We start from the raw sequence: 13152 nt of genomic DNA, 5'->3' as shown, positions 1-13152 counted from the left end.
TCCCATGGGGGCTTGTGGGCCTGCTCTCGAATTGCAACCAAACCTAGATTTCTCCAGGGAGAGGCCCAGTGAGCCAAATGCATTATTAAATGGCAGAAAGGCAGCGTGCGCATGTGAAAGATAATGGGGGAGTCCGTCTGATGGGCTATAAATCACTGAACGAGAAGCACTGAAACCTGCGAGGAGGGATGCGCAGTCCTGAGCGGTGACTGGGGTGGGGCTGGCGGGCCTCTGGTCCAGTTTTCCTGAGAGCTCAGGAGCTTCATGAAGCCCGGAGCCCCCATGAGTTCCAAAGTGTGTGCACGGGGACAGTGCCTTCCTGAACACTGCCCATGGTGCCCCCCTGTCATGATCGGCAGCTGTCATGTGACGGTGCTGGGATGGACCCTAGAGGTACCACCCTGAGCCAGGCCGGCAGGAACGGACCCTCAGCGCACAGTGTGCCAGGAGAGACCGATGTGAAATGAGTTGTCAAAACATGTTGACCACTGTGGGTGTAGCTCAGTTGTAGAGTGCTTGTGTGCTTGGTTCCATCCCCAGCACCACAGAAGAAAAAACCTACCATGCACAGTGAGATGGGAGAGGAGCAGGGAGCTTGGAGAGGAGGATGCAGGGAGGCATGGGGGGCGGTGAGTTTGGGAGGAAGGAGGTGGCTTTTCTGGGAAGGAAGAGTGAGTGGGAGTTGCCTTGGGAGAGGTGAGCCAGGAAGCCAGGGTGGCTGGGACCCAGGGCTGTTCCTCAAATGTCCAGTCTGGCTGTTTAATGGAGAATAGACTCTGGAGACAGGAGAAAATGTGGGGCTATTAGGGGGTGTGGGAGTTCCCAAAGCCTCTCAGAGATACGATGCCCTGGCCCTGGGTCATGTCAGTAAAGATGAAGAGAAGTGGAGAGACACAAGCTCCAAGTTGGAGGTCACGAGATTCAGGGCCTAGGAAGCTGGCGCTGTGCCCTTTGTGCCAGAGGAGTAATGGCGGGAGCGAAGGCATGGGGAGAGACCCGGGGGTGTGGGCAAGGGTAGGGTAGGCAGTGGAGATAGGCGTGGGGGGCCACTGGGGGACATCTCTTGGCCAGGCTCCTGGGCTAGGACCAGAAGCAAGGGCCCTCAGCCTTGTTGCTATGGGACACCTTTTTACAAATGGCTCCATCTTCTTGGCCTTTGGAGAGGGGTCGTTGGCAGGTTAGTTACTTGGAAACAGAGAGGGAGACCCTTTGTGGTGGTCTGGGGTTACCATGGAGGCGGCTGCAGGGCTGAGTGTCCGCCACTCGGCACACTTGTGTCTGTAAGTGGGGATGGTGCTAGTGTCTGCTTTCCAGGTTGATATGAAGACTTGCTGCATTCATGCTGCCCGGCGGGCAGTGAGCTCTGCACTGTGTTTGTAAGTGTGGGCAAGGCTCTCCCCTCTCTGGGCCTTGTTTTCTCCCAGTGGCAGCGTCCACTCCCGAGGGTGGCTAGAGCACAGGGCCAGCCTGGCAGTGTTGCCTCAAATGGGACCATGTCCCTCACAGTCCTGTAAGGGGACACCGTGCCTATCAGAGTCGTAAGGGGATCTTTTAATCAGCTTGGACCTCATGAAGTCAGAGGGCACAAAGACCGGACAGAGGGTGCCAATCAAGGCTGCTGCCTGGCCTGAGCTGACCCATTGGGCTCCAGGCTGCAGACCACATTCGGGAATCCGGGGAGAGAGGCAGAAGCTGGAGCCTTCACGTAGGTCAGGGAGCGTCCAAGCTGCGTCGTGGGCCTCCGTTTGCCCATCTGGCCCATGAGGTTCAGGACCCCTGCCTGCCTGTGTTTCGTGAGTGCTGAGAAAGCGAACAGGCTCGAGTCTGAAAACGGAGGGTTTGCCTCTGCTGGGGATTCCCTGGAGAACTTTGGAGCACACAGATGGAACTGCACTGGGTGCGCTCCTGTAATAACAGGAGGCGGAGGCAGGGGGATCCCATGTTTGAAGCTGGTGGGTTGAGACCCTGTCTCAAAATAAAAGATAAAAAGGGCTGGGGTGTAGGCCAGAGATACCTGCGGGCCCACTTCCTGTTGTATTCAAATGCGAATTCCTGGAATCCCCCAGATTGGCTGAACCTGACCCTCTAAGGTGGGCCTGAGCATCTGCATGTGAACACGCACCTCTGAAGTGTCTTCAAGTCTGAGAATTGCACCAGGGGAACAGGGGCCTAGAGAGGGTAGGGAAGGCTTGCCAAGTCACTCAGCAGACTGGGACCCTAAGCGATGCCACCCAGGGGCCCTCCCCCCGGTACAGTCCTGGAGACATGGAAGTTCTGAGCAGGGGCTCCCCAGCCTGTCCCTCTCCTTGTGGCACTTGGGGCAAGGACTTTGTCCCAGGGTGCTACAGCTGGGCAGGGGCAGCACTGGCTGTGTGGGCCTGGGCCTGGCTGGGCCTGGCAAGCACCCAGCTTTGAGGAGGGGAGGTGGGGCTGAGCAGGAAGTGAGTCTGTGTGTGCAGGGAAGCCCATGTAAGGGTGGTGAGTGGAGAGAGGGCACACTCGAGGTCAGAGAAAGCAGGCCCAGCAAGCACCTGAAGCACCTTCCAGCTCCTCGGGCACAGGTGACAGGGACCAGGAGAGGGTCATCTACCTCAGGGGCTGTGTAGAGGCCTCTGTAGCCCAGCCTGCCTCCCCAGTGCTCTCAGTGGCACCCGGACAAATTAGGGTCCTTGCCCATGTCTTCTGGCATTTCAAATTAGGGTTAGCCAGAGGTCAGCCTCCACACCCTGACCCGGAATCACAGTCAGGAGTGTGTGGAGCCCCGGCCCCAGCCCAGCCCCCTACTGGCATCTTCTCACTACGTCCTACAACAGATTCAGCTGCTGTGGGAACTGAGGCAGGACCCTAGGGTGCATGTGTGACCCTGGACAAGTCCTGAGCCTCTGATTCAGAGGCTGGTTCAGACCTAGACCTCTCAAGGCCTTCTGCAATTTGTTTATTTTTCCTTCCATCCTTCCTTCCCTTCTTCTTCTCCTCCTCCTTTTCTTCCTTTTTCTTTTTTTTTTTTTTTTGAGACAAGATCTTGCAAAGTTACCCAGGCTGGCCTTGAACTTTCAATCCTCCTTGCTCTGCCTCCTGAGCAGCTGGGATTATGTGTGTGCACCGTTGCACCTGGCAGCTTCTTTGGTTTCTAATAGTGGGAACACAGCTTCACTTCCAGACTTTCTAAGGGCAAGAGACTGGTTTGGTAATGAGTTCCCCATCATCAAAGGTATGCCGGAAACGGTTGGGCAGATTTGCTTCCTCTTAGGCCATTGCCTGTGGTCAGGGACCATTCCCCCTTGAGCTCCCATCTGTGTGTGTTCACCATTAATCACTAGGACAGCTTCATCTGGGGAATGGGCAAGTTCCTAGCCATTGGGGGTGCTGATTTCCAGGATGACCTTGAACTTGTTTTCCTTGGCCCCAAACTTCCAGCTACTTCCTGTTTGAGCAGGCACAGAAATTGTAGGCCCCAGCCCTTCCTCCTCCCTGTGGTAGAATTTCCAGATGAAATGCTGTTCCCAGGGTTGGGCAGAGTCTCACTGTTCTTACTCTGAAGGGGACCTCAGGGGTTAAAGGTGGCGAAGCCACCTGGCCTTAGGATGCCACTGTGGGTCATGTGCGATCCCCAGGAGAGAACCACGGCTCTGGCAATGCATATCCCTCCTCTGACACCTTCTGTGGCTCCCACTTGTCTTCTGGACTGAGCATAGAGACTTTGAGTTTAGTGCTCAAGGCCCCTGAGAGAACAACCAGGCCAAGCCCATTTTACAGGAGGGGAGGCCGGGAAACTGGGAGGAGATTGTCCAAAGGCAGACTGCAACGCAGAGGCATTTATTCATCCGTTCATCTGTCCTGAGTGCCAACCCTCTGCCGGCTCCTGCACAGAGCCAGGAACTGCACCCCGGCCTCCTGACTGCCCCAAGCTGCCATGATAAACCCTCCAGCCTGTGTCACACGGAGAGAAGCCCAGGTCCAGAGAGGCAGGCTCTTGCCCCTGGTGCCCCAGCTGCCAGGCCTCAAAAGAGAATGGGGACCTTGAGCCCAGCTCCCTCCATTCTCTTCCCTCATGGAACAAATGCCAAGTGCTGGTCTAAGCTCTGGGGAAGTGGCCGTGAGTAGGCGAACGGGGCCCCTGCCGCATGGAAGCCTGCGGGGAGGTTATACAGAGAGTTTCAGGAGGCTGTGGTAAGCTGAAGAAAATCAAACAGGGCAATGGGACATTGGGAAGATGTGGGGGAGACTAGGGCCTGAGATTAGGTGGCCGGGGAAGGTCTCAAGGTGTCGCATTTGAGGCCTGAACCAAGGGAAGGAGGTGACCATCCGAAGGCCTGGGGATAGCGTGAATGAGGTGGAAGGGACAGCAAAGGCAAAGCACCTGACGTAAACCACGGAGTCTAGAACTTTCTTAGCCAGTGGCTCCTCAAGAAAGCTGCCAGCAAACTCTTTTAAGAGTATAGATTCCTTGGGCCTTGTCCCCAAGATTTGGATTCAGGAATGCTGGGGCTGGGGCCCTGGAATCTGTTTTGGACTGATCCAAATGCAGTTCATGGGCATCCGGGCCAGTCCCACACCTGCAGGTCTATCTTAGGAGCTAGTCACTCTTTTTATAATTGCAGACTGAGGATCAGAGAGGGGCTGTTACTTATTTGAGGCTGCACAGCCACATGGTGACAGATCTAAGCCTCAAACCCAGATCTCCTGTCAGGGTTCTGTTCTCATCAATTCTCCTTTGTCCTTCTGGAGGGGCCGCCTGGGCCTCAACCCCAGTTGGGGTGTGTTCCCCGAGCTCACCCCTCATGCAACCTGTCCCCAGGTCCTCACCCCATGGTGTCTCACAGCTGTACATAATGTCCCTAGTAAAAACTTTGCCTGCTCCCACCTCTGGGCCTTTGCCCTCTGCTCTCTACCCAGTCAATCCTACTCAGTCTTCCTGCCCAAGGCCAGTGCCTCCTCCTCCAGGCAGTCTTCCAGGACTCCTCCCTTCTCCCAGTTCTCTCAGTGCTGACTCCAGACCAGAAGGACTGGAGTCCTTTTTCCAATGCTGCCACCTTCTTTCTCAGTCAGTCTTAAGTCTGCTCTGGGCCAAGAATGGATCTGAACAGCTCTGGGCTGTCCTCTTAAAGAACCCACAAATGAGGGCTGGGGAGATAGCTCAGTTGGTAGAGTGCTTGCCTTGCAAGCACAAGGCCCTGGGTTCAATCCCCAGCACCACCAAAAAAAAAAAAAAAAAAAAAAAAGCCCACAAATGAATGACAAGGGAAATAGCCCAGCGCAGGGAGGTGCTGCCCAGTGTATCCCCAAAGTTCTGATCCACTGCGATCTCCACGAGCTCAGACTGCGTGAGGATCCTCAGATCCACTGGAGGGCATGGAGGCAGAGATGTGAAGCCCACCGATCAGGGATCAAACAGCTAAAAAGCGCTAGCTCCTCGCTCCAAATCCCTTGCCCTTTCAGCTCCCTGCCTATGCCAGGACTTCCTAGGAGCCTGCTACTGGGCCAGTTCAGCTGTCCTCCGTGAGCTCTGCAGAGACCTAGCAAGGCCCTGGGTCCTGGAGCGGAGGCCAGTGCCAACCATGAAATGGTTTGCAGATGACCAGGCAGGCCTGCCTGTGAAGGGAGGGGGCTCCCCGGCCTCATGCAGGGACCATATGCCACCCCCTCTGGCCACCCATGGGGGTGGAGCAGTCTGGGCCCGTCACTGGGTGGGCGGGAGGGGAAGAAGCCCAGAGACCTTGAGCCTCAGCCCCAGGCTGGGTCAGGGAGAAGGGCTGGGCCGGAGCCTGGCTGGGGCCAGGGCCCACCTGGAGCTTGGCAGCGTTTCTGGGTCAGGGCACGGAGAGGAAGTGCAGGGAGAGTGGCTCCAGGCCTGGCCATCTGGGCAGAAACAACGGCTGCTGGGGGTGGGCAAGGAAGGGCCAGGACAGGCGGAGAGCGGATCCCAGCCTCCCCAGGCCCACAGGATTGGACCTCAGCTTGGGCGCAGCCAGCTTGAAGGGGAAGCTCAGGGGCCTGTGAGCAGAGTGCACAGGGCAAGCTGGGAGCGGAGACCCAGGCAGGCAGCTGGATCAGGGTCCCCGGGTAGAGCCCGGCCTAGCCCCTCCCCTATCCCTGACCTTGGGCAGGTCAGGCGCTCCCTTGACCCCGCCCCCTCATCTTAAAGGAGCGGTGCTGACCACCCCCAGCGGTTTGGTGTGGGGTCAGAGGGCAATCAGCCCTTTGTGACTGGGGAATTGCCAAGGGTTAGGCAGGTCCTTCCTGCAGGCAAGCGCTGTCCTTCCCTTTGGGCCACAGCTTCCCCGGCCCCCTCGCTTACTCTCAAGGTTCTTTCTACCTCTGAGCTTCAGTTCCAGGATATTATGATAGGCTGTTGGCAGGTACCAGGGAGAAGTGTCCTTTTCTGTGGGCTTCTGGAAGACAGAAGGGGACATGGAGATGGTTTGGGTTCTGGGGGTGGGGGAGAGATTTCTAGATCCTGATGGAATCTCCAGGGAGGTGGGCTGGGCAGACCTGCCCCATCTCCACTAACCTGAGGAAAGCTGTGGGAACCAGGCCCAGAGCTGACCCTGTGCCCCCCCACCTCATTTACCTTCTCCCCCAGTTAGAGCCTGTCCGCTCCCTAGGGCTCCACCCCCGGCAGGAGGAGGTGACTTGTTTGAAAAAGCACTCACGTTTCCTGAGGCTCTGTCTGTGTGTGTTCAAATGTCCACGCTTGACCGGTCCCCAGTTCCGCCTGCGTTGAGAGAGGCAAAGCCATCCAAGCCCAGGGTCATTTTGGCCCTGCCTTGGCCATTTTCTGCAAAGGATGTCATTAAATTTGTTGGTGGCTTTTGGGAAGCAGGCAGGGATGGGGGTGGCCGTGGATGCCTGACTGGCCTCATGGGGCTTCTCTGTGCCTCCACCGCACAGGGTGAGCTGGCCTCTAGCCTCCCCCATCTCCCCAGTGAAGATCTGCCTGCTGGTCCAGCCTTATTCCTGGATGCATGATGGATACAGGAAGCCGGCACTGCCTGCCAGACAGGCCGCCTCTGAGGGCAGAGACTGTGACCTTAACCATGAGTGCCAGGCACCCCCACCCATACCCCTGCCCAGGGCTCTGAAGACAGAGGTGGAGACCGGCTGGAAGGCGGATGTCTACAGGGCCGCCTGGCTGGGGACTTCCCCTGCTTACCACCCCCCACCCTTGTCCCGACAGGAAACCTGACAGGTCTGAGCCCTCCAGACACCCATTGTGTGGAACCTGGTGTGGGTTGTTTCCCCTGTCAGGACTCCCTTGACAAGGGAAGTTCTGAACTGTCGCCCCTCCCCACCTCTGCATTAAGTCCTGCTTAACTTTATAGTGACCTTTGCTTTTTCCAGTGCCCTGGGTTCAAATCCTGACTCCTAGTGTGACCTTAAGGAACTTACTCTGTGTCTCTAGTATTTTTTATAAAAGCAAAAAACCCTCTGCCCACTAGTGTTGCGGTGAGATTAAATGAGATAACGTGTGTGGAAGAGCAAGAGCTGGGGCAAGGTACCTGCTAGACGCAGTTCAGCTACTGTTACTAGAATGAAAGCCAAACTTCGCCCTCAGACAAGCCCTTGGAGGTCAAGTTCAGCCTGCCGTGCTATTGGGAAGTCGGGTTTCTGTGATCCCCTACATTCACGGCCAGTCTGGGGTTTGAAGATAGGTAAACTGGTTGCTAATGGTCTCTCCATGTAGGCCAGGCCCTTCTGCCTTGTGCTCAGCTGAAGAAATGGGTGATCTATCCTAACACTCAAGGAAAAACTGTGCTTTATGGGCAGTTTGTGGCTTTCCAGAGGTAATTTTGGCCATGGGATTTTTTTCCTCCTGGCTCTCTGACTTTCAACCTAATGTCTCAGGAAGAGGCACGGCTGCAGGGGGCCAGCACCCTGCGTCTGGTGCACCTCCTGATCTGCTGCTGCCTGGCCCCTGGGGTACCTGGGCTTTTCTGCCCTGTTCTAAGGCTACCCACCAGCTCCTTCCCAATGGTGTAATTCTACTTGGTGTCCGGTTTTCTGCCCAGAGGGGAATTCTTTGTGTCCATCCGTTCCTGGCCTTCCAAGAGCCCTGGTGGCAGCTGTTCTACAAATAGGGGAAAGGCCAGAGGTTGGAAAGAGCCTTTGGAGGCTAGATGGGGGAGGGAGACCTGGACCTGCAGAGGGTGCCGCTGTTTTGTGGCAGAGGTAGCTCAAGGTGTTGGGGTTGGGTGACTGGCTAGTGAGTCCCAGTTCCCTGCCTGGGACTTAGGAATGCACACATTCCCAGGCCCCATTCAGACCCACCAAACCAAGTATGTTGAGGAAACCTAGTAAGATGCCTGTTTAATAAGCTGGGGTGATTTGGAGGCTGCAGCCTTGACTCCCACCCAGAGCAGCACTCGGGGAACTGGGCCTACTCAGGAGCCCTCTGGAGGTGGGCCAGGTGGGAGAACAAGACTGGACTTTTAGGACCGAGGCTCTTGGATCAGCCAGGGCCTGGGAAGCCTGTTCTGTCTGAGGCAACATGGAGGGCTTCCCCTGGTGTGTGAGGGGGGTCTATTGTCTGTCGATCTGTCTGCCAGTCACAGGAAGCAGTGGAAGTGATGGACCGGGGATTTTCAGGTGTCCCTCCCACCGCCGAGGCTGTGTCAGGATAGGGAACTGTTCAGAGGAGGAGGCCATGGGGTTCCTGTTCGCAGTAGGAGGTGGGGGTGGCGGGAGCGGGTGGGTGGCTAACTCTACAAGCAGGATCGATTCCAGATGCTCTTCTGGGGCTTGCAGGGAGCAGTCTTTGTCTGCCTGCCTGCCACAGGGTCCTGGGCCAGAAGGAGGGGCAGGGAGCCCAGGCCTTTTCTCTTCTCTTAGATCCTGTCCCGCCTGCTTCCTACACAGCACCCAGCCCACCTGAGGCCTGTGGAGATGAAATGATGGGCTTGGGTGGGTAATATCCACTCCCACCCCAGAGCCAGGAATTCAGTAGCTGACTCTCCTCCAGGCAGCTAGGTCAGGGGTCTAGGTCAAGGATACAAAGCCTCTACTTGTAGGCAGCAAAACTGCAGCACCAAGGACCTGAGATGCTGAAGCAGAGACTAGGCCAGGCCTTTGGAACCCAGCTGTTCGCAGAGGAGGTCCTGAGGTGGGCTTGCTCCTCCCCTCCCCTCCACCCACAGACCTGTAAGACTGCCAGCTGGGGGTGAGGGGCAGGCCAAGCTCCCTCCCAGCATCACTCCCAACACTGATCAGAGTTAGCAGTGAGCTTCCGTGCTTGCATTCCCTCAAAGGAGCTAGAAATGGGCCAGAGGAACTCCAGGCACTTGGGAGCAAGATTGTAACCCCGACTCCGAGCAGGACTTCCTGGGGCTCCCCACCATGCAAACTGGTGGACCTGGCCATGGAGATTATTTGTCCCCTGGAAGAGTCAAGGTGCGACTGGGTGGCTCTCTGAGCCCTACCTGCATGGGAGGTGCTCTTCTGGGTTCTGGTGGCTTGACCAGCAGAGGCTGCCCTCGAAGGCCCACAGCTCCGTGTGGCACCTAGCAGCTGGGTTCAGGCTCTTCCCAGGGGTCTCTAAAGAGGCTCCTGTACATGTCTGCTGTCGAAATGAGATGGAGCAATGCTTAACCCAAAGAAGGCTAATGATGTCCCCGCGGGCACTGTGGTTTTCCATCTTCCTGTGGGATTGGCCATTATTCTGGGAAGAGGGGCCAGGGTAGTTGATGGCTTTGGACTCCCCAGACTGGGGTTTGAAGGAGCCTTACCCTTCCCGCCCCTCCCCCCTGGTCCTGGGAAGGCGCCTGGCTTCCAGCTGTGGTCCCAGCTCCTCCTGACCTGGGGGCCCTCCCTCCTGGCTGAGGAGCTAAGGAGGGGGCTTCCCCAGTGAGGAGCAAAACCCGGCCCGGATTCCCGCCCAGGCCGCCCACCCCTCCACGCCCCACCTTTCCTTGGATTCTGGAGGGAGACACCCAGACAGCCTCAGACACTTACCTGCCACCAGTAAGTGTGCATGTCGACAGTCCCAGGCTAAGATCCCTTGCCTCCGTCAGTTAATGAGCAACTGATAAAAGTCAGACCTCCCTTCAGGACCTCAGTTTCCCCTTTCATACTTGAGGGAATGGAGCTCAGATAGGTAGTTGTCTTAATAATTTAAAAGACAAATGTTGCTGAGGGGAGAAAGAGAGGTCACCGATGGCCAAGATGGTCAGCGAGGGCTGTAGGAAGTGGGACCTAAAAAAGTGAACTCTGGCTCCATGGAGAAATGAAGGCAGGAGGGAGGTCCCTGCTGGGTGTCGAGCAAAGAGCAGGGAGAAGCAGGTGGAGTTGAGGCTGAAGAGTGGTCTGGTTGGGGCCAGATTATTGGAGCTCCAAATATCAAGCAAGGATGTTTGGGCATGTTGCCATTACACTTTGGGGAGCCATAGAAGGTTCTTGAGCTAGGGAGTGAGAGACTTGGAGAAAGTTTTTCAGGCAAAGCTCTTCCCTTCTTCAACTCAGCTTATGGTTCCCACAGTAGGATGGAATTCATTCTGCCCTGCCCCCAGGTCTGCTGAACTGCTGACCGTGCCAGTGGGCAGAAGGACTAGGGATCTGTGATGGTTTATTTGGGGGAGGGTCCAGATCAAAAAGGACAAAACGTACAGCTTTGGCAAAGCCCCCTGGAAAGCCAGCTGTTCCTGATAGTCCCTACTTTTTGTGTGCTTGAAATACACACCATCATTTTAATGGTATAGAAATAACGTTTGTATTAGGCTGAGCTGTCCTTAAAATGTGAAGATCAGACAAGGATCCTGCGGAAAGGGAAGGCTTTCCACTTGACTGGGCCGGAGCTGTGTGTTTGCGGGAGGTTTTTCAGCCCAGTTTCTTCCCGTGGGGCAGGAACGGGCCTGGGGCATCGGCCTCTTTGGGACCGTACTCTAGAGTGTTCGTTCCCTTAGCACAGGTGCCCACCTGGCTTCCAGGCTGGCACCCTTTCGGCTGCGCACCCGCGGGTGTGCGCAGTCCACACCTGCCCGCGGGCTGGGATGCCCCGTGCGCCCCGCGGGGTGGGGTGCACTCCTCCTGGGGTCCCGCCTGGGGTCGGGGGCACTCCGGGCCGCCTCGCCCGGCCGACTCCAGGCCGGGATTTCTCCCGCACTGACTTTCCGGGCCGGTGCCAGCCCGGCCTCCCGGTCCCTGGCCCCCGCCGCGGGGCCGGCTGCTCGGGGGAGGGACGGGGAGGCGAGGGAGGAGTTTGGGCGACTTTGTGGGGCAGCTTGGGCCTGGGCGGCCGCCGCGGCACAGCGCAAGAGAGCGCGGGACGCCCGCCGGGCGGTCCGGAGCGGCCGATGGGGCCCGTGTGAGCGCCCAGGCCCGGCCCGGTGCCCGGCGGGCGGCAGCATGTCCGCGGGCGGCAACGCCAGGAAGAGCACCGGGAGGTCGTCCTACTACTACCGGCTGCTGAGGCGGCCCCGGCTGCAGCGACAGAGGAGCCGCTCCCGCAGCCGGACCCGGCCTGCCAGGGGTAGGCGCCACCCCGACCCCAGACCCCTGGGGCCTCCCTACTGCCACTTCGCCACCCGATGGCCTGGGACGCAGGGACCCAGTCCCCGCGCGGCTCCTTGCGGGGTCCCTAGTCCGCCCGACCTGCATCGCCCCGGCTTGCCCTCATCCTGCTTCTTGGGGAAGTCGAGGCCCTGCTGTCTCCCCCGAGCCGTGAGCAAGGACAAGGGAGACCGGGATCCAGGGTTGTCGTTATTCCGCCGTTTGGACTCGACCTCCTGTCCCTCTGTGCCTCAGTTTACTCTGCAGCCTGGCGAGAGAGCAGTGGAGGGGGATCTTGGCTTCCCTCACCTTGCTGTGCTGCCGACCCTAAACTTGGCCACCCTCCGCCCTGAACTTCTTTCCTTTTCAGGGGCTTAACAGCTCCCGCACCTCTTTGGTGGAGGGACAGGTGGGATGGAGGAGTGGGGGTGTGGGGCCATCTGTCCAGGACTCCCCTGAGTGGTCCTTGCAAAAGGTTCCTCTTTCAAGCCGGGGGACCAGACGGAGGGGGAGGTGTGCGCAGCATTTTCTCTTTCCAGTAACAGGATCCTCAGCTGGAAATGCTGTGATCCTGGGGACTGCGGGTGGGTGGGGGCCCGGGACTTCCTTCCCTAGCTAGGTGGGAGGGAGGCCCCCTGGGAGGCGGAGGCCTGGAAGGGAAGGCTAGAGTCCCGCAAAGGCTCAGGCCCTTTGAGGGTGTCCCTGACGTGGAGGGAGGAGGGGGCCATCAGTTATCTTGGGGAGTGGGGAGGCTGGCCCTAATCCTAGCCTGACCACAGAGGGGTTTGAGCAAGCCATGCAGAATCTGGCAGGCCCAGGGGCTTTAGATTCCCACAGGTCCTGTGGCCTGGGCCCCCTGCCCCTGAACTTCTGCGTTCTTGTCAGTGTGAGAGAAGATGAAGCAGAGGGCAGTTCACATTTACTCACTTCCCTCCAGAATGGGGAAGACTCTTCCCTCCGTTAGGGAACAATGTACACACAGGCTGTCTTCAGGAAGTAGTGAATTCCGGTGCACACTAGAGTTCAAGTTCAAGGCTGGGTGGGTGCACAGGTGTGTGCTGGGAGTTCTGTACGTGTGGGTCTCTCAAAGCCTGTGATTCCCCCCTGCCCTTTACCTTTCCTGAAATGGCCTCTGGCTACTCCCAGTCCCCAGATTTGGTGTGGGAGATCAGAGATCTGGGTTTAAGCTTTGTGACTTCGGGCAAGTCACTTCTGCCTTCTTAGCTGTAAAGTGGCAGTAGCTGTAGGTGAAGGATTCCTTGAGGAGACAGTTTAGTGCTGTGAGAAATGGAAATTGTACACATGTCCAGTCATGCTGTGGCCACCGGGAGCTCTCCTGCACGCACTCTGACCTGTCCCACCCGGGATGCTCCATCCTTGACTGCAGACACAGGGAGTGCCTGAACTTCCCCGGCTCCACCAGATGGTGCAGGGGACCACGTCTGTGTAGGCTGTCATCTGAGACCCAGGTCCAAGGCCCAGTGTGCCCACCCGGAGTGCTGCTTTGTGTCTCATCCTCCTCACGGCCTTCCTGGGAGTGGGAGGAGACTGTCCTGACAGAAGTCTATCTGGGGAAATCAGAGAGCGCCTCACAGAGGAGGCGACATTTGGAGCGTGTCTTACAGGATGGATCGCATTTCCCCTGGCAGAGGGAGTGAATGATCAGGGCTG

General features: G+C 57.7%; 1 protein-coding gene across 8 annotated transcripts in view; it reads left to right on the top strand.

The window, feature by feature from the left end:
* Window positions 1-13152, top strand: part of Dab2ip (DAB2 interacting protein) — a 241180-nt gene that overhangs the window by 52063 nt on the left and 175965 nt on the right. For 5 of the 8 annotated variants that reach the window (XM_047524505.1, XM_047524502.1, XM_047524506.1 and 2 more), the window contains exon 1: window positions 11214-11461. The exons of the other annotated variants lie outside the window; for them this stretch is intronic. In XM_047524505.1, the coding sequence (XP_047380461.1) occupies window positions 11338-11461 (124 nt within the window). In that variant the 5' untranslated portion in view covers window positions 11214-11337. Of the gene's footprint in view, window positions 1-11213; window positions 11462-13152 lie in introns of those variants that run through there. 8 annotated transcript variants of the gene reach the window in all.

Source organism: Sciurus carolinensis, chromosome 14 (genome assembly GCF_902686445.1).
Source record: "Sciurus carolinensis chromosome 14, mSciCar1.2, whole genome shotgun sequence".
Classification (NCBI taxonomy): Eukaryota; Metazoa; Chordata; class Mammalia; order Rodentia; family Sciuridae; genus Sciurus; species Sciurus carolinensis.
This window is presented reverse-complemented; position numbering and strand designations above follow the sequence as displayed.